Source organism: Lepidochelys kempii, chromosome 10 (genome assembly GCF_965140265.1).
Source record: "Lepidochelys kempii isolate rLepKem1 chromosome 10, rLepKem1.hap2, whole genome shotgun sequence".
NCBI lineage: Eukaryota > Metazoa > Chordata > Testudines > Cheloniidae > Lepidochelys > Lepidochelys kempii.
This window is the reverse complement of record NC_133265.1, coordinates 34,490,853-34,513,789: the sequence shown is the minus strand read 5'-3', so window position 1 is coordinate 34,513,789 and position 22,937 is coordinate 34,490,853. Positions and strand designations below refer to the sequence as shown.

Genomic DNA, 22,937 nt, shown 5'->3' with positions numbered 1-22,937 from the left:
GTGTCTTGTTTTACACTCTTTGAAGGAGCAGCCTCCACTTTCATCTTGCAGTAAGATTCATTTATTATTTCTTCTCAGAACCTTGTGCACATTCCCAGAAGGAGAAGTGCAGGTTTCTAAATGTTCTGTTATCCATCACTGAATTTAATCCCATCAAAGCAGATGCTTGGTGCAGTTGAAAAGATGAACAATGCGCAGTCCTCAAATAGGTGTTTCACTCTCACACACACACGAAACTGTAGTCAGCACTTAGGGGAGTAAGCTGTAATAAATCCATAAGAAGTTGAGTTTTTTGTTTTGTTTTTGGAACTGTAATTATAAATCTAAAAAACAAGATAGAAAATCATTGTTATGAGCTGTAATATTGCCCTCCCCCTGCCCCTACTTGCTCACCCCACTCTCTCACTGATTCTTTCTCTCACTCACACTTGAAATCTCTAATGGAGCTTTCCCTTTATCTCCTAAACCCCCCTCACTTTCAGTTTCTAACACTTGGCAGTTTGGGTCTTGGTAGATTGTACACAGCTCCCCAGGCTCTGACACTTTGCACTTGGTCCCTTAGCAAACTGCAGATACCCAGACTACTTTGTCATTTTGTTCCTTGTAGGCATAGTCCAGATCATGAAAGATAATTGTGTTCTGGTTCATGTGGAACAGCTGAGAATGGGAAAGCCACAGCTTCCCAGAGTAATAGAACATTATGGTAGTACAGTAAGAATTATCCTTATATGACAGTTTACACTTGAGAGATATGGAGATAGCCTGATCCATTTACATACAGTGTTGTAGCCATGGTGGTCCCAGAATATTAAAGAGAGATTGATATTACCTCACCCACCTTTTCTCTCTGATTCATTTATAGTTTTGGGGTTGTTTTAAAAAAGTCTCTAGTACAGACTGTGAACTTTCTCTATACATTCCAAACTTGATTAGGTAAAAGCCTCAGTGCAGGCTGGGGGCAGGGGAACACCCAAAACTGTCTGAAAATCAGAAATGATTGGGAATGCCACTTCTGCACACCTTGAAGTTTACATAAAGAGCCTCCCAGCCCAGAGTGCAGATTTTGGAGATTACTGGCTGGTTCCCTAGCGTAAGTATTTCCTTAAACTCAGCCCACTGTCTCAACAGGACTGATTCCATTCTGGCTAACTCTTTCCCTTCATCCCAAAAGGCGCTGCATTCCACTGATGCTGTCTGTTTTCTAGCTGGTGCTAGAGAATTATAGAATTATTATTTCTCAGAAAGGGAAACTATAAGAAAAAGAGAGAAAGATATGTATTGAAGGAAACTGAGGGGCATGAAAACAAACATGAAATGACAGTGCTGACTGCTGGGGAACTTTGACTGCAAAATACAAAATGTGTGTGTTTCTCCGAAGTGATCAGAATTTCAGGTACTTTGGAACGTATCGTGGAGTTTGCTAGAGGAGGGATTGAAGTATATTGAACTGTAGACAAATGCTAAAAGCCCAAACCCACATAGCAACTCAATGGCAAGCCCTAAAAGGCAGGTGTTATGAACAGCTCACGTTACGTTTTTTTTTTTACCTTCAAAACTCCTGTGCTCTAACTTTTGTTGCCTTGGTGACTCTGGGAGTACAGCTGGGAGATGGCGAACCATAGAACGGAGGCTAGGAACAGTAGGACAAATCTGATGAGTTCTGTGTGTGGGCGGCCAGGGGATTCTGGGACTTAGTGAGGGATGTGCTCTGTCTGACTATATGATGCACTATAAATTTAAGGAAATGTGTTCATTGAAGAAGAAAACATGTCTCCTAATTAAATCGTGTTATAATACCTGAACTTCAACTCATTTGAAAAGATGAGTATGGAGCATTTTAGTAGTGTTGTTTCAGAATTTTAAGAGCTCAAGATTCTTATTCCAAAAGCAGCGTCTAAAACTGCAGGTTTCCTTACACAGAATCTCAGATTTACTCATGCCATATTGGTGCAGTAGTTAGCCTTTTTGCACATGTGTGTGTGCAGGCCAGGCAGCCAAAGGCTTAACTGCTGGATTTAGGCAAGGATTTGCGCACACCAAAACATAGGCATGAAAATTCGCACTCACAAAGGTGGAGCCCCTGTTGATATTGGCCCAAAGACTTCACTAGTTTTAAATTATTGGCAAGGTCAGTACTTGGCTGTTTTTTCCTGTCACACAGAGTGTATTGTGTTTGGTTCAGACTTTGTGCCATGACCTTTATTCTCTTGCTGTAGCCCTGGAGCACATAATGCCCACCTAGGCTTTGCAGTATTATATTCACGATTCCAAGTAAACATTAGCAGCTTTCTGGGCGTTCATGGAGCCATTGTCCTCTCTCTGTTAGCTCTCCTAGCCATAATGCTTTCTAAAAACTCTGCAAACTGAACAGTTCCATGTGGCTGTTTCCATGGCTATCTGAAACATACTATGGATTAGGCGAGATTTGGTTCTTTTTGTAGGGAAGCAAAGCAGAAGGGTGCAAGGATCCATGACTTGTGCTTCCTGGCCAGGAGAACAGTTGCAATTTTTTTTGTTCTCCTTATTTTAGGGGATTATTTCTTCTTCAAATATTTGCTCATGTCGATTCCACTCTAGGTGTGTGCGCGCCCACGTGCACAGTTGTCAGAGATTTCAGCCTTAGCGGTATCCATAGGGCCAGCTGTGGCGCCTCCTGGAGTGGTGCTCCCATGCAGTGGTATATCAGGCACCGCCGTGTTACCTAGCAGCTCTGTGTTCTTGGAGAACCAGGGCACAATACCCAGCCGGTCTGACTCATGAAAGACCTCCTCCCCCAGCCTCTGCTAGAACCAAAACTGATCAGAAGAAAGACTTACAAAAAGTAATGAAAAGGCAGTGGGAGACACACCTAAACCCCTGGGACAAGGGTGACAGGAATAAGGAAACTCCCCTAGCCTCATTTGCATCGAAAATGGAACAGGGAGGCGTGTCCATTAGCATACAGAATGGAGAACAGAGATTCCAAGGCAAGAACCACACGGAGCTCTGGGACCAGAAAAGCAGGAAGCACTGCATGATGGGGGAATCTCTGCTCCAGATATTAATGAATCCACGCCTGCACACACTCAGCTCAGTAGTTATCAGACCAATTCTAGTAATAAATCCTTTATTGGTATCCAAAATAGTGAAGCTCCCTAATTGCATTGTGAGCTCCCTCCAAGGAATACCACCCATAGCCAGGAATAATCAGTTCCTATTGTCTAGCCTGAACAAAACAACTGTGGTATACTCCCTTGAGCTATCAGTTTACACATAAACAAATCTAGTGTTCTCCCTTGAACCATTGTTGTTTCCCTACAAAAACCCCTACCCATGCTCAAGTAAGTGTTCTGATGCCTGGATCCAAAATCTGAATCAGTTCTGTTGGGACTTCATCTTCTCCTGACTGATCATGCTGGAGGCTCTGCCTGTCCCCAGCGCTCTAGACCCTCAGCTACCACCACCACCTGGGAACCCCAATCAATTCAAGCTTCATGGAGTGATGAGAACCCATCTCTCTCTCTCTCTCTCTCAATATAGCCTTCTGACCCTGACTTGTGTGGGCAGTTATAGTTTTCTAAACCTGACTTATAATCAAATTTAAGTTAGATTTAATATTATAACTGTTTTGTTCGTTTGACTCCCGTATGGTTATTACCTGGTAATGAAAAACTTTCATGGTTAAGCTGATTGCTTCTCTCCCTCTCTCTGTCTCTCCCCCTCGTGGATGTTTTTTTGGCTCCCTCATTTGCTCTGCAGCAATACTCCTTGTACCTAAGCTAAAGATCCCTGCAGCACCCAAAAATCTTGTGGGGTTTGCTCATCAAGTGGGTTACTGCCAGAACAATTGTAACGTGAAAGTGGGGACAGGGACATGCTGAATCTGGGACATATGAGGGTGGCAGCTTGGAAGTGCTGTGTGACCCAGTCTGCTGAGTCCAGGGCCATATAAGGGTGGCAGATCGAAAGTGCTGCTTGACCCAGCCTGCTCAGGTGTACTCTATTCTGGTGCGGTGTCCATGGCATATGAGGGCGACAGCTTGGAGATGCTGTTCGACCCAGCCTGCTGAATCCAAAGGCGTATGAGGGTGACAGCTTGGAAATGCTGCTCAAGCAAGCCTACTGAGTCCAGGGACATATAAGGGGTCAGCTTGGGAGTGCTGATTAATCCGGTCCTCTCAGACGCGCTCTGTTAATGTGTGTGTGTGTTCCTCTGATTCTGGGGCTGGAAGAACCCAGCCCTGGGGAACCTAGGTCCTGCAGGATAGCTCCATTGAGAGGGAACTTGCAACAGAGAGAAGTAGAGCTCCTTATGAGAACACAAGTGACACAAGCAGTACATATATAGAATTAGAGACACCCTCCTCGCCCTGGAAGAGTAACCCTAATAAATGAGCGTGCCCCAAAGTAATGGGCAAATCTCGTAACAGCCGGCCCTGCGCCCTCTCAGTTCCTTCTAACCGCCCGTGATTGATGGTTGGAGCGCCTTGTCTTGCTTTGCAAGAGCAGTAGCAGTTATCCATTGACTGGTTTCATTGTTGTCGTACATAGTTTCATAGATAGTTAGTTGATAGTGTTAGTTAGTCAATAGAGTCCCAATTAGGACTTTGCCCTGAGCAGGGCATGCCCCGCTTCCCCAGCTTTAAGCCAGGTGCATCATGCAGCAGGCCGATGCTGATCAGCGATCCGCACGATGGCTGTCTTAAGTGTCTGGGAGAAGGCCATCGCAACGACAGGTGAGAACTTTCGCCTGCGGACCCAGAAAGAGCAGGATATCCGCTTGAGAGTGTTATTGATGGAGGCTGCTCTTTGTCTGGCGTCAGAATTCTCCACCACGGTACCAATGCCCAGCACTTCAGCCTCAGCGTGCAGCACACCACCGATGCCGGACTTGGCCCAGCACGTTCCATTTTGCCTGCGCCAAAGAAGAGGTTTGAAGAAAAGAAACCCCTCGGTACCGAAGGAGAGAGGGGCCTCAGGCAAAGAACGAATGTCAGGCCACGGGCCCACTATGGAGTTTCCTGAGCGTACCATGGAGGTTGGATCCACCAGCCCCCGCCAGGGACCCGCCCCCTATCCTGGGCAGCAGCAGGGGTTCCCAGACTGTGATGGTGCAGCTGCAGTGCAGGGAGGGGGCCTGTTGGCAGCATGTGACCAAGCAGGGCCAGCAAACCCTGGCAAAAATTGTGTGTGGGGGGGGACGTGACGCCCTGTGCCCCACCCAAACATGTTGCCTCTGGCTTCTGCCCAGCAGGGAGGAGGGTCTTGGGGCTTCAGTCCCATCGCATGTGCCTACTAGGGCTTGGGGCTTCAGCTGGAGCAGAACTGAAGCCCCAAGCCCCAGCAGACATGCCCTGGCTCTCGAACTTCTGAAGATTGTCGTGTGTGGCTTGGACTGTCAGTAACTTTGGCAACCCTTGTTTGATGCCATTCAGGGAACTGATTTAAACTATACTAGCAAAGCACTCTTCTGCTGGTATATCGTGTGTCTCCACAAGGGTTTTTTCCCCTATATATTTCTGCCGGTAGATCTATACCATCAAGCCCTTTCAAGAGTAGAAAAGGGCAGCTGGTGCAGGCCAATCACCCATATTCCATGAGAGGCACACATTGCTAGCACTTGCTGCAAAGGACAGCTTATGCCCTAACTGTCTGGTGACCTGTCACTGCCCCCTTGGGACTATGGTGCATCAACTAGTCCAGTAGCCAATCCACCTTCCTAGCAGTTTTCACAAGCACTGGCTAGAAATCCTAGCTTGCTGCTCTGTGAGGCTTGGTGAGAGGAAGTTCTCTTCTCCATTAACATATCTGGCTGTACCATGGAGGGCTGGATGTGGCCCTTAAAGTTATACCATTCTAACTGAGAGTGTAAAGATGTTTGTATTATAAACCATGCAACCAAAGTGTGTCCTTTTCAGATATTATATCTGCAGTGCATTCAGAAATAGAGTGTGCTTAATGTAACAGCGGTGTGTTGGGTTTCTATTCATTAAGGGCTTGCGGTGTAGCTCCACTTATGTTCTAGGAGGGAAGATTTCCTCCTGAGATCAATGGCCCTTTCAGCTTCTCTTCTAATCTTGCTCCCTGTGTCAAGGTCAAGCTCTTTTCTTTTCATGCTAAATATGAATAGTTAATATGCAGTTTGACCTAGCATAGTCTTCTATCAAAGCACTTGTTGTATTTATTATTTTTAATTGTATGCACGTTTGCACTGCTGCTAAAGGAGTGTGGGTTCCTGTCTAGAAAATCAAAGCCCCAGAAAAAACAGAACCCAGTCAAACAGTACATTAAAGCTGTTGTCTACCTTTATTGCTTTTATGGGGCTGTAGCTGAGACGCACATCCAGTATATTTTTGGCAGGTGAATAGTGAAATCATTGGATTAATTGTTGGCAAACTGATGAGGATTTATGATACTATCTTTATCTTATTTTATTTTCCTTATCATAACTAATCTGTCATTTTTCTAGGATGCCTTTCATCACTGAGGCTGCTGTAACTTATCCCCACTGGTAAGAGCCCCCAAAGGGCTGTTCTGTCAGCCAGGGGTCATGGGAGCACAACAGCACTCCAGGCATGACCCCTCCTACTGGGCTTAACTCTGGCACGGCTCTGGCATGCTGTAGGCCAGTAAAAGATGATAAAGAGTTGGTTACACTTGGTCTACCTATGCAGAGATTCCCCCATGCCCAGTTAGCGTGGTTTTATGGCCAGAGTGGCAAAAAGAAGCTGTAGCATGGAGCAGGATCTGACTCCTGGTGTTTTTCCACTGTCAGTTACCTCTCTTTTTACTTTTCATTAGGGCTGTCAATTAATCGCAGTTAACTCATGCAATTAACTCAAAAATTAACTGCGATTTAGAACATTAATCGTGATCAATCGCACTGTTAAACAATAGAATACCAATTGAAATTTATTCAATATTTTTGGATGTTTGTCTACGTTTTCAAATATTTTGATTTCTATTACAACACAGAATACAAAGTATACAGTACTCACTTTATATTAGTTTATTACAAATATTTGCACTGTAAAAATGATAAACAAAAGAAACAGTATTTTTTCAATTCACCTCATACAAGTACTGTAGTGCAATCTCTATTGTGAAAGTGTAACTTACAAATGTAGATTTTTTTTGTTACATAATTGCACTCAAAAACAAAACAATGTAAAACTTTAGAACCTACAGGTCCACTCAGTCCTACTTCTTGTTCAGCCAACCACTAAGACAAACAAGTTTGTTTACATTTACAGGAGATACTGCTACCTGCTTCTTATTAACAATGTCACCTGAAAGTGAGAACAGGCACTCACATGGCACTTTTGTAGCCGGCTTTGCAGGGTATTTACATGCTGGATATGCTAAACATTCATATGCCCCTTCATGCTTCAGCCATCATTCCAGAGAACATGCTTCCATGCTGATGATGTTCATTAAAAAAATAGTGCGTTAATTAAATTTGTGACTGAACCTCTTGGGAGAGAATTGTATGTCTCCTGTTCTGTTTTACCTGCATTCTGCCATATATTTCATGTTATAGCAGTCTCAGATGATCACCCAGCACATGTTGTTTGATTTACAAACACTGTCACTGCAGATTTGACAAAACACAAAGAAGATACCAATGTGAGATTTCTAAAAATAGCTCCCACACTTGACCCAAGGTTTCCGCATTGTCCATCTCGCTGTCCTGCTATGAAGCATGCGGCAATTTTCTTCTCTGCTAATCTACCCTTACAAAAATAAGCTCTTATTCTTTGACACCACTACCACACCCCCACCCCCGTTGCACCAATGGAACATCCTTTCCAAGAATCCAACCACATCGGCATGCATTTTAGTGGCTTACATATATTTTAATCCTAAAAGTATGGAGAACTTCTTGAACTTCATAGGGGGGAGGGATAGCTCAGTGGTTTGAGCATTGGCCTGCTAAACCCAGGGCTGTGAGTTCAATCCTTGAGGCAGGCCATTTAGGGATCTGGGGCAAAAATTGGGGATTGGTCCTGCTTTGAGCAGGGGGTTGGACTAGATGATCTCCTGAGGTCTCTTCTAACCCTTATATTCTATGAACTCAATTACACTCTGCTCCCAGCAGTTGTTTTGTGATGAACTCAGGCTAAAGGGAGTGTTAACTGCTCTGTGAAGCTGTTGTCTGTCTGTGGTACTCATTCTGCACATCTGCCCTTATCCTCTAGGGTCCTTTTTACAAGGGCAGGCATGTTTTCTTCCTCAGAATGCTGAGCTGGGAGGAATGTACCACTTCTCTGGCCTAGCTGTTGCTACCCTCGAAAACACCAGTGCTCCGGTCAGCTTTCCTCTATTCCACCGTTCACCACTCTCCTAAATCCCAAATAATACTTAGCACATCTCTTCCTTTACCGTTTAATAGAGCCATTTCTAACTAGCCGTTTACCCCTGCCAGACTAGGATTTTGCAATGCCTAAAGGCTACTTTATAATTGCTTCTATATTGTTCTTGCTCATTAGATTCAGGCCTTTTAATGAATTGTGAGTCACTAGTTTTTATGGGAAATCCTGCCTTCCAGAAAATCATCACTATTCATCAGTACATCAGCCGCTGTTCTAGCCTGCTGTTCTTTGCCTTTGCTCTCAATCCCCATACATGGTTATTGTACCATAGTTACCTTAGATCTTTTTTTCCTTTCCATGGGAAGCACCTTTCACATAGAAATGGCAGTCCTTGTTCATGGGATTGAGACAGTTGGTTCATTTTCAATGTGGTGAGTGAGGGCTTAGTCACATGACCCTCATTGAGCGTTGTATGGCTGACTCCCTGTGCACTGCTTTACCTCTCTGTATTCCTTACATCCCTCCCCTATGGTCAAAAAGGCAATGAACTCCCCAATTTATATGAAGACTGTTTCTTTCTGAAACACTTCCCATCCTGAAATTCTCCAGTCTTAATCTTCTCCTAAATGCCCTTAACTGTTACTGCAGGAGCATCTGATTAACCATCTGACCTGGGAATGTGGCAGCTGTTCTGATTTTGATGTATTCACTCCTTGCAGGAAGCTGAGAACACACTACGCCTGATGCAGAACAGGCTGAAGGAGGAGGAAAAACATCTGCTCAAGAGTGGAAGTAAGCTATATTTCTTAACTGCATGGGTTAGGAAAATAAATTGTAAATTGTCAGCTGCTTCATACAGAAAGATCCCGTCAAAGCTGAGGGGAATTTTATCAGCTGCCTACTGGGTAGGCTGAAGAGCAGAAAAAGTAAAACCCCATTAGCTTAAAAAAGACTACCAGAATCACTAACCTAATGTGTGTGACTGCACCCTGTAAATCCTACCTGCAGTACTGAGGGTGAGTGCAGTCACCTAGTAAATACCTCGCTTAACGTTGTAGTTAAGTTCCTGAAAAATGCTACTTTAAGCGAAACAACGTTAAGCGAATCCAATTTCCCCATAAGAATTAATGTAAATGCGGGGGTTAGGTTCCAGGGAAATATTTTTCACTAGATGAAAGACTATATTTTTTATATGTAGGTATGTATGTATATATACATACACACACAAACACAGAGCATCAGTTTTAAACAAGCAATTTAATACTGTACACAGCAATGGTGATTGAGAAGCTCGGTTGAGGTGGTGGAGTCAGAGGGTGGAATCCAGGAATCTAGACAATCCAGGAAGTTTTTGGAAAGCGTAGGGGACAATTTCCTGGCGCAAGTGCTAGAGGAGCCAACTAGGGGGGGTGCTTTTCTTGACCTGCTGCTCACAAACCGGGTAGAATTAGTGGGGGAAGCAAAAGTGGATGGGAATCTGGGAGGCAGTGACCATGAGTTGGTTGAGTTCAGGATCCTGACGCAGGGAACAAAGGTAAGCAGCAGGATACGGACCCTGGACTTCAGGAAAGCAGACTTCGACTCCCTCAGGGAACGGATGGCCAGGATCCCCTGGGGGACTAACTTGAAGGGGAAAGGAGTCCAGGAGAGCTGGCTGTATTTCAAGGAATCCCTGTTGAGGTTACAGGGACAAACCATCCCGATGAGTCGAAAGAATAGTAAATATGGCAGGCGACCAACTTGGCTTAATGGTGAAATCCTAGCGGATCTTAAACATAAAAAAGAAGCTTACAAGAAGTGGAAGGTTGGACATATGACCAGGGAAGAGTATAAAAATATTGCTCGGGCATGTAGGAATGTTATCAGGAGGGCCAAATCGCACCTGGAGCTGCAGCTAGCCAGAGATGTCAGGAGTAACAAGAAGGGTTTCTTCAGGTATGTTGGCAACAAGAAGAAAGCCAAGGAATGTGTGGGCCCCTTACTGAATGAGGGAGGCAACCTAGTGACAGAGGATGTGGAAAAAGCTAATGTACTCAATGCTTTTTTTGCCTCTGTTTTCACTAACAAGGTCAGCTCCCAGACTGCTGCGCTGGGCATCACAAAATGCGGAAGAGATGGCCAGCCCTCTGTGGAGATAGAGGCGGTTAGGGACTATTTAGAAAAGCTGGACGTGCACAAGTCCATGGGGCCGGACGAGTTGCATCCGAGAGTGCTGAAGGAATTGGCGGCTGTGATTGCAGAGCCACTGGCCATTATCTTTGAAAACTCGTGGCGAACCGGGGAAGTCCCGGATGACTGGAAAAAGGCTAATGTAGTGCCAATCTTTAAAAAAGGGAAGAAGGAAGATCCTGGGAACTACAGGCCAGTCAGCCTCACCTCAGTCCCTGGAAAAATCATGGAGCAGGTCCTCAAAGAATCAATCCTGAAGCACTTGCATGAGAGGAAAGTGATCAGGAACAGCCAGCATGGATTCACCAAGGGAAGGTCATGCCTGACTAATCTAATCGCCTTTTATGATGAGATTACTGGTTCTGTGGATGAAGGGAAAGCAGTGGATGTATTGTTTCTTGACTTTAGCAAAGCTTTTGACACGGTCTCCCATAGTATTCTTGTCAGCAAGTTAAGGAAGTATGGGCTGGATGAATGCACTATAAGGTGGGTAGAAAGCTGGCTAAATTGTCGGGCTCAACGGGTAGTGATCAATGGCTCCATGTCTAGTTGGCAGCCGGTATCAAGTGGAGTGCCCCAAGGGTCGGTCCTGGGGCCGGTTTTATTCAATATCTTCATAAATGATCTGGAGGATGGTGTGGATTGCACTCTCAGCAAATTTGCGGATGATACTAAACTGGGAGGAGTGGTAGATACGCTGGAGGGGAGGGATAGGATACAGAAGGACCTAGACCAATTGGAAGATTGGGCCAAAAGGAATCTGATGAGGTTCAATAAGGATAAGTGCAGGGTCCTGCACTTAGGACGGAAGAACCCAATGCACAGCTACAGACTAGGGACCGAATGGCTAGGCAGCAGTTCTGCAGAAAAGGACCTAGGGGTGACAGTGGACGAGAAGCTGGATATGAGTCAGCAGTGTGCCCTTGTTGCCAAGAAGGCCAATGGCATTTTGGGATGTATAAGTAGGGGCATAGCGAGCAGATCAAGGGACGTGATCGTTCCCCTCTATTCGACATTGGTGAGGCCTCATCTGGAGTACTGTGTCCAGTTTTGGGCCCCACACTTCAAGAAGGATGTGGATAAATTGGAGAGAGTCCAGCGAAGGGCAACAAAAATTATTAGGGGACTGGAACACATGAGTTATGAGGAGAGGCTGAGGGAGCTGGGATTGTTTAGCCTGCAGAAGAGAAGAATGAGGGGGGATTTGATAGCTGCTTTCAACTACCTGAAAGGGGGTTCCAAAGAGGATGGCTCTAGACTGTTCTCAATGGTAGCAGATGACAGAACGAGGAGTAATGGTCTCAAGTTGCAGTGGGGGAGGTTTAGATTGGATATTAGGAAAAACTTTTTCACTAAGAGGGTGGTGAAACACTGGAATGCGTTACCTAGGGAGGTGGTAGAATCTCCTTCCTTAGAGGTTTTTAAGGTCAGGCTTGACAAAGCCCTGGCTGGGATGATTTAACTGGGAATTGGTCCTGCTTTGAGCAGGGGGTTGGACTAGATGACCTTCTGGGGTCCCTTCCAACCCTGATATTCTATGATTCTATGATTCTATGGAAGAGGGTGGGATATTTCCCAGGGAATGCCTTACTGCTAAATGACAAACTAGCACTCAGAAGAGTTAACACATTGTTGTTAATGTAGCTCACACTCTACAAGGCAGCAGGAATGGAGATAGGAGACACAGCATGGCAGAGAGAGACAGAGACACACACTGTGTTTGTGTGTGAGAGAGAGTGAGACAGAGGGGGAAAGACCTTGTGTGTGAGAGAGAGACATGCACATTGCCCCTTTAAGTACACTGACACCACTCTATGTAGATTGCCTTTTTAAATAGATCAGTAAATTGAGACAGCAGCTGCTGCCAGCAAGCTCCCTCAGTCCTGAGCCCTGTCGTGCCCCCACCCCCGGCTCTGTGGAGATGGGGTAAAGGAGCAGGGGAAGGGGGACACCCTGACATTAGCACCCCTCTTTCCTTCCTGCCCCTCTTCACAGCAAGCAGGAGGCTCCTGGGAGCAGCTCCAAGGCAGAGGAGTAAGGGGAGGGACACCAGAACTACCTGGCTATTGATAGCCTGCTGGGTGGCTGCTGCACAGGGAACTTAGGGGAGCTGATGGGGGGCTGCTGGTCCACCCTGGTTCCAAGCCCCCACCAGCTAGCTCCAACGGGCTGCTCTTTCTGCAAGCAGTGGAGAAAGCAGGCGGCTGCCAAACAACGTTATAAGGGAGCATTGCGCAACTTTAAACGAGCATGTTCTGTAATTGATCAGCAACATAACAACGAAAACTGGGATGACATTAAGTGAGGAGAGGAGTACTTGTGGCATCTTAGAGACTAACCAATTTATTTGAGCATAAGCTTTCGTGAGCTACAGCTCACTTCATCGGATGCATACTGTATGCTCTGCAATAGCATGAAGGAGGTCATCAGGACTTCATTCCCAATGAAGGTTGTTATTCTCCAGACAGAAGGGGCTAGGCATGCTACAGAGGCACTGCTGAAGGAAGTTCAGTCTTTTGACAAGGGTTAAACTCCAATTCACCAAGGTATTTAAGCATGTGTGTAACTTTGGCTGTGGAACTAGGTGGTTGCTTAAAGTTACATAGCTGCTTATGTACCTCGCAGAATTGGAGTTTAAGTTCTGATTTCATTAGTTTGCATGCGCTTATATGCTGTGGAATTTGTTTGTGGATTGGTATTAATTCTTTATGGTGAATGATTCAGGTAATAACCTTTTCTCTAGTAAATCATGAATGAATGACTAATTTTGAAGGAGTGCTCCTTGATTACCAAAAATAAGTACATCATGGGCCATGGTCTACTCTCAACTACATCTGTGCATCTTCCTTGATTTTAGTGGGGGTATATGGGTATGAATGAAGTCAGAACTTGGGCCTATCATGTTAACTTTTACTTTTATTAAATAGAAACCTAGTCGAGGATCAGAAGGGAATAATTTCCTCCTGAAGTTTTGTCAGCACTGTAAACATGTAAGATTGTGCTGCTTCAGTAGTTAGACATCAGTAGAACTCTCTTGTGTAAATTACCACCGTGACTTTAATATTGCAATATATGCATTTATATATAGCAGGAAAAATAGATGAGGATTAATCCTGTGGCTCAGATAAAGCAAATTCCATTAAAACTAAAATTGACAGAGAATGTAAAAGTTGCATTTGACAGTTTTAATTTTCAGCAGGTGTTCTCCCACCAGGCAAGAGGGAAAGAGAATTCATTCATTCATTCTCTCCACTGTTCCCACCACCATATATCAGTACACTTAAACTTATAAAAGTTTTCTATACCCCTTTAGCCCTGGGAGTACAGGATGTACAATATATATTAGAATAACATATCCTATTTTTGTTGATTCTTCTGAGAATATATTAAGATGAAATTTGATAAAGAAAAGTTCAAAGGACTTCGCTTGGGAAGGAAAGCAAAACTATAAAATGGGTACTAACTGGCAAGGTGGTAGTACTGCTGAAAAGGATCTGAGAGTTATACTGAATCACAAATTGAATATTAGTCACCGAAGTGATGCAGTTGCAAAGAAGGCTAATATCATTCTGAGGTATATTACCAGGGAGTGTCACAGGGACAGGATGCAGAGAAAAAATTTCTAGACACCATTAATGACTGCTTCTTGGAGCAGCTAGTCTTGGAACCCAGAAGGGGAAAGGCAGTACTTGATGTAGTCCTAAGTGGTGCACAGGATCTGGTCCAAGAGATGAATATAGTTGAACTGCTCAGTAATAGCGACCATAATGTAATTAAATTTAACATCCTTCTATGGGGGGGAAATACCAACAAAACCCACCACAGCAGCATTTAACTTCAAGTCGGGGAACTACACAGAATGAAGAAGCTAGTTAAGGGGAAATTAAAAAGAACAGTCACAAGAGTGAAATGCCTGCAAGCTGCATGGAAACTTTTAAAAAATACCATAATAGAGGTTCAAACTAAATGTATACCCCAAATTTTTTAAAAAATGCCAAAAAATGCCAGCATAGTTGAACAACAGAGTAAGAGATGGTTACAGACAAAAATACATCCATTAAAAATTGGAAGTAAAATCCTACTGGGGAAAATAGAAAGGAGAATAAACTCTGACAAGTCAAGTGTAAAAATAATCAGGCAGGCCAAAAAAGAATTTGAAGATCAACTAGGAAAAGACAAAAACTAAGAGCAAAAAAAATTGTAAGAACATGAGAAGCAGGAAGCCTGCCTAACAATCAGTGGGGCCACTGGATTGCTGAACCAACAGTATATAGACATGCTGTGAGTTCCTGTTTTATCATATTTTATATTTGTAGACATTTTATATTTAAGCTTTGAGGTAATAAAGTTGGGTGAAAATCAGGATTGTTGAAGTGGAATGTATATCCAGTGCAGTGTTCAATCAAATCTAGTGCAGATAGTTTCTGTAATCAATCTACGCCTAAAAATTACTAAATATCTGGTAGACATAGAATCATAAAATCCTAGAAATGTAAGGCTAGAAGGGACCTCTAGAAATGAACAAGTCCAGCCTCCTGTGCTGTGGCAGGACCAAGAAAACCTCCTAGACTATCCCTGACAGGTGCTTGTCCAGCTTGTTTTTAAAAGCTCCCAAAAAATGGGGACTCCACAACCTTGGAAGCCTATTCCAGAGTTTAACTACCCTTGAGTTAGTAAGTGTTTCCTAATATCTAATCCAAGTCTCCTTTGCTGCATATTAAACACATTACTTCTCATCCTAACTTCAGTGGACATGGAAAACAACTGATCACCATCCTCTTTATAACAGCCTTTAGAATAGCTGAAGACTGTTCTTAGGTCCCTGATCATCACTGTAAGGATTCAGTACAACACTGAACAATTGTGCAGGTGCATATCCTTGCAAAACTGTCATGAACATTTACCCGCCCAAGGTCCAAGTCTGTTTGCCAACTCTAATACCATGACAATGTTAAAACAAAGGATATTTTGCCTGCCTGTCAAAAAATCAGCCTGGCAAAATAATTTTAGCATCAGGTGGATCATGTTGCTACAGTATAACAAATCTTGTGTTCCTCCATGGACAGTGTCCTTATTGGACACTCACTCATTTTACAGACTGAGTGGTTCTAATGGCAAAACTAGACACTGTCCTCAGTTTTGTGTATATGTAACAAGTATCTGTCCTCAGTTCTATCAATGGTTTTTATAGTGCCCATCAGTGTAGTGCCTAATATTTTAAATGTCTTGTGATATGGGAGGGCCAGGGAGCAGTGGGAGAGTGGGAGATAAATAAGCCCTAGGCTAATTATGGCTAGGGAGGGTTGCTGCAGGTAATTGTAGTCAATTAAGGCCCTGCCAGGAACCTAATAAAACCCCTTGCTTCAGGCAGTCAGGGTGTGCGAGAAAGGAGAGAGGACTGGAGTTTGGAGGTGTGTTGCTGAGATTTGAAAGACCCAGAGAACCGAAGGAAGGGAGACCCTTCCCCAGCAAGGCAGGGAGACTCCCTCCCCCAGTGTCAAGGACCGAGGGTAACGCTACCCAAGGGGGAAGAGGGTAAGAAACCTGCAGGGGTTGAGAGGGTCTGGAGCTCAGAATGAGGAACAAACTCAGACCCCTCCCCCACTTCCCTCCTCTATCACCTTCCCGGGCCACTAGCAGGGCCCTTGACACCCCAAAAGCAAGGGCAAGGGGTGGCATCTTAGCCCCCCGCCAGGAAAAACATGGGACCCACCATACCAACATTGGTCATTTTGTCACAGTCTTTATTCTGTTATTCTCAACTAATCCAAGCTCTGAATTTCAATAAATTGGCACTTGCCTTCTCTCTTCAACCTCTGCTGTGCTACAAAACAAGTACGCTTTGCCAGAAATAGTCCTGTTATATAATGGTCTCTCGGGGTATCTTTGTGTGGAAAGGTACCTATCCATTACACAAAATATGAACAAAATCTCCTAGGATGCTTGTTCTAATCCGATCTAGAAATAAATTCTGTTAAAAAGCCTGCACCATCAGGAGCAGATGCAAGTGGGAAACTGGATCAATTTAAAGTTTAACTGATCCTTTCCATGTTAATACTTTAAAAATGTGAACAGTATCTTAAACTACAATGTAAATATAAAAAGGTGACCTTAACAGAGGGTTAGATGTTGGGGGACATGGGAAATTACAAAAGGGTTGATGGAGCAATAAGAAGAAAATCAGTGGGGGAATCTGATGAACACTTTAGATGTTTGTACAGAAGTGCAAGGAGTATGGGGAATAAACAGGAAGAACTGGAAGTATTAGTACATAAGCTAAATTATGGTTTAATTGGCATCACAGAGACTTGGTGGGGTAAGTCTTATGACTGGAATATTGGTTAGAAAAAAAGACTATAGCTTGTTCAGAAAGGACAGGCAGGGAAAAGAGAGAGGAGGGGTTCCATTATACATAAAATATATAGATTTGTTCTGAGGTCCAAAAAGAGGTGGGAGGCAGACCACTTGAGAGTTCCTTGGTAAAGATAAAAGGGTTCAAAAATAGGGGTGATGTCATGGTGGAGGTCTATTCTAGATCATCAAATCAGGAAGAGGCAGAGGCATTTCTAAAACAAATAATGGAAACATCCAAAAACACAAGACCCGATAGTAATGGGGGACTTTAACTATCCAGACATATGTTGGAAAAGTAATACAGCAAAACTCAAAATCTCCAGTAAGTTCTTGGAATGTATCAGGGACAACTTTTTGTTTCAGACAGTGGAGGAAGTAACCAGGGTGGCAGCCATTTTAGACTTGATTCTGACCAAGGGTATGTGTACACTACGAAATTAGGTCGAATTTATAGAAGTGATTTTTAGAAAGTGATTGTGTGTGTCCCCACACTAATGCACTAAACACATTAAGTCGGCGGAGTGCGTCCACAGTACCGAGGCTAGCATTGACTTTCGGAGCATTGCACTGTGGGTAGCTATCCCACAGTTCCCGCAGTCTCCGCTGCCCACTGGAATACTGGGTTAAGTTATCAATGCCTAATGAGGCAAAAACATTGTCGCGGGTGATTTTGGGTTCATGTCGTTAGTCGCCCCTCCCTCCGTGAAAGCTATGGCAGACAATAGTTTCGTGCCTTTTTTCCGTGCAGGCGCCATACTGCTTTCAGCAGACAGTGCAGTAGGACTGCTAACCGTCGTAGTCATCCATCGCTTCCGCTGCCACTCTGCTCTCCTGATGCTATGAATCCACCTCGCAGGTCCTCTATATGACCGTCGTCATCCACCGCTTCCGCTAACACTCTGCTCTCCTGGTGGTCTCGCAGGGCCGCTTCCGCTGCAACTCTTGTCTCGCCATACCACGGCAAGCATGCAGCCCGCTCAGCTGTTGTGTCCTGGAGGCAGACAGTGCAATAGGTGTGCAAAACTGGTCATCCAACCACCGCTTCCCCTGCAACTCTGCTCTCCTGCAGATGCCATACCATGGCAAGCATGGAGCCCGCTCAGATCACTGCGGCAGTTATGAGCATTGTAAACATCTCGCGCATTATCATGCAGCATATGCAGAACCAGAACCTGCAAAAGCTGGCGAGGAAGCGACGGCAGCACGGTGACGGCAGCGATGAGGACATGGACACAGACTTATCTCAAAGCACGGGCCCTGCCAATTTGGCCATCCTAATGGCAATGGGGCAGGCTCATGCCATGGAATGCCGATTCTGGGCCCGGGAAACAAGCACAGACTGGTCCGCATAGTGTTGTGGGTCTGGGATGATTCCCAGTGGCTGCTAAACTTTCACATGCGTAATGGCACTTTCATGGAACTTTGACTTGCTTTCCCCTCCTCTGAAGCACAAGAATACCAAGATGAGAGCAGCCCTCACAGTTCACAAGCGAGTGGTGATAGCCCTCTGGAAGCTTGCAACGCCAGACAGCTACCGGTCAGTCGGGAATCAATTTGGAGTGGGCAAATCTACTGTGGGGGCTGCTGTGATCCAAGTACCCAACACAATCACTGAGCTGCTGCTATCAAGGGTACTGACCCTGGGAAATGTGCAGGTCATAGTGGATGGCTTTGCTGCAATGGGATTCCCTAACTGTGGTAGGGCGATAGACAGAACGCATATCCCTATCTTGGGACTGGACCACTAAGGCAGCCAGTACATAAACCAAAAGGGTTACTTTTCAATAGTGCTGCAAGCACTGGTGGATCACAAGGGATGTTTCACCAACACCAATGTGGGATGGCTGGGAAAGGTACATGACACTTGCATCTTCAGGAACTCTGGTCTGTTTGAACAGCTGCAGCAAGGGACTTACTTTCCAGACCAGAAAATAACGGTTGGGGATGTTGAAATGCCTATAGTTATCCTTGGGGACCCAGCCTACCCCTTAATGCCATGGCTCATGAAGCCATACACAGGCACCTGGACAGTAGTCAGGAGCTGTTCAACTATAGGCTGAGCAAGTGCAGAATGTGCATTTGGACATTTAAAAGCACGCTGGCACAGTTCACTGAGTCAGTTAGACCTCAACGAAACCAATATTCCCATTGTTATTACTGCTTGCTGCAGGGCTTTGGAGCTGTGCTCTGGCTCCGCTCCAGTTCCAGGCAAAAACCTGTGGCTCCACTGCTCTGGAGCTGCTCCACACTCCAGCTCCGGGCTCTGCTCCAAAGCCCTGGCTTGCTGTGCGCTCCACAATATCTGTGAGTAAGGGGGAGATGTTTATGGCGGGGTGGGAAGTTGAGGCAAATCACCTGGCTGCTGATTACGCACAGCCAGACACCAGGGTGATTAGAAGAGCACAGCAGGGTGCGCTGCACATCAGAGAAGCTTTAAAAACCAGTTTTATAGCTGACCAAGCTATGGTGTGACAGTTCTGTTTGTTTCTCCTTGATGAACCCCGCCCCTTGGTTCACTCTACTTCCCTATAAGCCAACCTCCCTCCCCTTCCCCTGTGATCACCGCTTGCAGAGGCAATAAAGTCATTGTTGTTTCAAATTCATCACACAAATAGGAGGATAACTGCCAAGGTAGCCCAGGAGGGGTGTGGGAGAAGGGAAGGACTAGGCCACACTGCACTTTAAAATTTATTGAATGCCAGTTTTCTGTTGCTTGGGCAGTCCTCTGGGGTGGAGTGGTTGGATGCCCGGAGGGCCTCTCTCCCCCTCCCCGCTGCATTCTTGGGCATCTGGGTGAGGAGCCTATGGAACCTGGAGAGGAGGGCGGTTGGTTACACAGGGGCTGCAGTGATAGTCTGTGCCTTTCCTGCACCTCAACCGTACGCCAGAGCATATCAGTTTGATCCTCCAGTAGTCTCAGCATTGCATCCTGCCTCCTTTCGTCATGCTGCCACCACCTCTCCTGTTGCTCCAGCCATCTATCCTCTCATGCATCCCTCCTATCCTCACGTTCATTTTGTGCTTTCCTGGACTCTGCCATGGTCTACCTTCATGTATTCTACTGGGCTCTTTCAGTGCAGGTGGACTGCATGAACTCAGAGCATTTCATCACCAGTGCGTTTTTTTCGCCTTCTTATCTGCGCTAGCCTCTGGGACAGAGATGCTAGTCAGTGTTGAAACATTTGCAGCTGCGGGAGGAAAAAAAGGTAGAGTAAAATTGAAAAAGACACATTGGCCATTTAAAAGGAGGGGCTGACGTTTTCAGGTTAACATGCAGCACAAACCCAACAAACCCCTCTGCACACACCCAATTCTCTAAGATGATCGCTTCACCCCTCCCCACACCACTGGCTAACAGCGGGGATGATTTCTTTTCAGCCACAGGCAAACAGCCCAGCAGGAACGGCCACCTCTGATGTCCCCTTAATAAAATTCCCCTATTTCAACCAGGTGACCATGAATGATATCACTCTCCAGAGGATAACACAGAGATAAAGAATGGAGGTTGCTTGAATGCCAGCAAACACCAGGACCACACGTTGCCATGCTCTCTTATGCAATGATTCCAGACTACGTGCTACTGGCCTGGTGTGGTAAAGTGTCTTACCATGGAGAACACAATAAGGCTGCCCTCCCCGGAAACCTTTTGCAAAGGCTTTGGGAGTACCTCTAGGACAGCTTCACTGAGATGTCCCTGAAGGATTTCCACCTCATCCCCAGATACGTTAACAGACTTTTCCTGTAGTTGTACTGACCGCGAATGCATCTCAAGTCTTCAGGGCAAATTAATCATTAGACATGCTTGCTTTTAAACAGTGTATTGTATTTACAAAGGTACACTCACCAGAGGTGCCTTTTCCGCCTTCAAGGTCCTGGAGCCTGGGTTGGGAGGGTATTGGCTCCAGGGTGATAAACAGTTCCTGGCTGTTGGGGAGAACGGCTTCTCCGTTTGCCTGGTGTGCATTATCATCTTCCTCGTCCCCAAAATCCTCATCCCTGTTGCATGAGACTCCCTTGCAGGAGTCCATGTACAGGTGTGGGGTAGTTCTAGGGGCACCCCCTAGAATTGCATGCAGATCATAGAGGCAGTATGTCTGGGGCTCTGACCTCGAGCGGGCGTTTGCCTCTGTGTTTTTTTCGGTAGGCTTGCCTGAGCGCCTTAAGTTTCACGCAGCACTGCTATGGGTCCCTGTGATAGCCTCTGTCCTTCATATGTCCTTGGAGATTTTTTCAAATATTTTGGCATTTCATCTTTTGGAACGGAGTTCTGATAGCACAGATTCATCTCCCCATACAGTGATCAGGTCCAGTACCTCCCGTTCGGTCCATGCTGGAGCTCTTTTGGGACTCCATGATCATCTCTGCTGATGAGCTCTGCGTGGTCACGCCATGGTGACCAAATAGGAAATGAAATTCAAAAGTTGGCAGGGCTTTTCCTGTGTACCTGGCCAGTGCATCTGAGTTGAGAGTGCTGTCCAGAACGGTCACAATGGAGCACTGTGGGATTGCTCCCAGAAGCCAATACCATCGAATTGCATCCACACTACCCCAAATTTGACCCGGCAATGTCGATTTGAGCACTAATCCCCTCGTCAGGGAGGAGTACAGAAATCAATTTTAAGAGCCCATTAAGTCAACAAAAATGGCTTTGTTGTGTGGACAGGTGCAGGGTTAAAAATTGATCTAATGCTGCTAAATTCGACTTAAACTTGTAGTGTAGAGCAGGGCCAAGATGGAAAAATTGCTAGCAAATCTGAAGGTGAAAGGCAATTTTGGTAAAAGTGATCATGAAATGATGAGGATTTCATGATTTTAAGGAAAGGAAGGTGAGAGAGCAGCAGAATAAGGACAGTGGACTTCAAAAAAGCAGCCTTTAATAAACTCAGAGAGCTGGGAGGTAAGGTCCCATGGGAAGAAAATCTAAGGGAAAAACGTGATTAGGAGAGCCAGCAGTTCCTCAAAGGAACAATAGTAAAGCACAACTGCAGACTATTCTGATGCAAAGGAAAGGTAGGAGGAGACAATATGGTTCCATCAGGAGCTCTTTAATTACCTGAATATCAAAAAGGAATCCTACAGAGAGTGGAAATATGGTCAAATTGCTAAGGAGGAGTACAAAAGAATAGCACAAGTATGTATGGACAAAATCAGAAAGGCTAAGGCCCAAAAATGAGTTACAACTGACAAGGGACATAAAAGGCAATAAGAAGAGGTTCTTTAAATACATTAGGAAAAAGAGAAAGACAAAGGAAAGTGTAGGTCCTCTACTTGCAGGGAAGGAGCGCTAATAACTGATGACATCAAGAAAGCTGAAGTGCTTAATGTTTGTTTTGCTTCAGTCTTCCCTAAAAAGGTTAATGATGACCAGATATTCAACCCATAATACTGACAACCACGGGGAAGGAATGCAAGCCAAGATAGCGGAAACACAGGTTTAAGACCATTTAGATCATAGAATATCAGGGTTGGAAGGGACCTCAGGAGGTCATCTAGTCCAACCCCCTGCTCAAAGCAGGACCAATCCCCAACTAAATCATCCCAGCCAGGGCTTTCTCAAGCCTGACCTTAAAAACTTCTAAAGAAGGAGATTCCACCACCTCCCTAGGTAACCCATTCCAGTGCTTCACCACCCTCCTAGTGAAAATTTTTCCTAATATCCAACCTAAACTTCCCCCACTGCAACTTGAGACCATTATTCCTTGTTCTGTCATCTGCTACCACAGAGAACAGTCTAGATCCATCCTCTTTGGAACCCCCTTTCAGGTAGTTGAAAGCAGCTATCAAATCCCCCCTCATTCTTCTCTTCTGCAGACTAAATAATCCCAGTGCCCTCAGCCTCTCCTCATAAATCATGTGCTCCAGCCCCCTAATCATTTTTGTTGTCCTCCACTGGACTCTTTCCAATTTTTCCCCACATCCTTCTTGTGGAATGGGGCCCAAAACTGGACACAGTACTCCAGATGAGGCCTCACCAATGCCAAGTAGAGGGGAATGGTCACGTCCCTCGATCTGCTGGCAATGCTCCTACTTATAAAGCTCAAAATGCTATTAGCCTTCTTGGCAACAAGGGCACGCTGTTGATTCATATCCAGCTTCTAGTCCACCGTAATCCCTAGGTCCTTT

The 22,937-nt window shown here is 45.2% G+C and overlaps 1 protein-coding gene across 4 annotated transcripts in view; it reads left to right on the top strand.

Annotated features, from left to right (window-relative positions):
- Positions 1-22,937, top strand: part of CLUAP1 (clusterin associated protein 1) — a 167,073-nt gene that overhangs the window by 106,147 nt on the left and 37,989 nt on the right. For all 4 annotated transcript variants that reach the window (XR_012161187.1, XM_073362811.1, XM_073362813.1 and 1 more), the window contains exon 9: positions 9,011-9,083. Coding sequence is in view for 3 of the 4 variants with exons in the window: in XM_073362811.1 (XP_073218912.1) it covers positions 9,011-9,083 (73 nt within the window). In the remaining variant the exon portion in view is untranslated. The remainder of the gene's footprint in view (positions 1-9,010; positions 9,084-22,937) is intronic.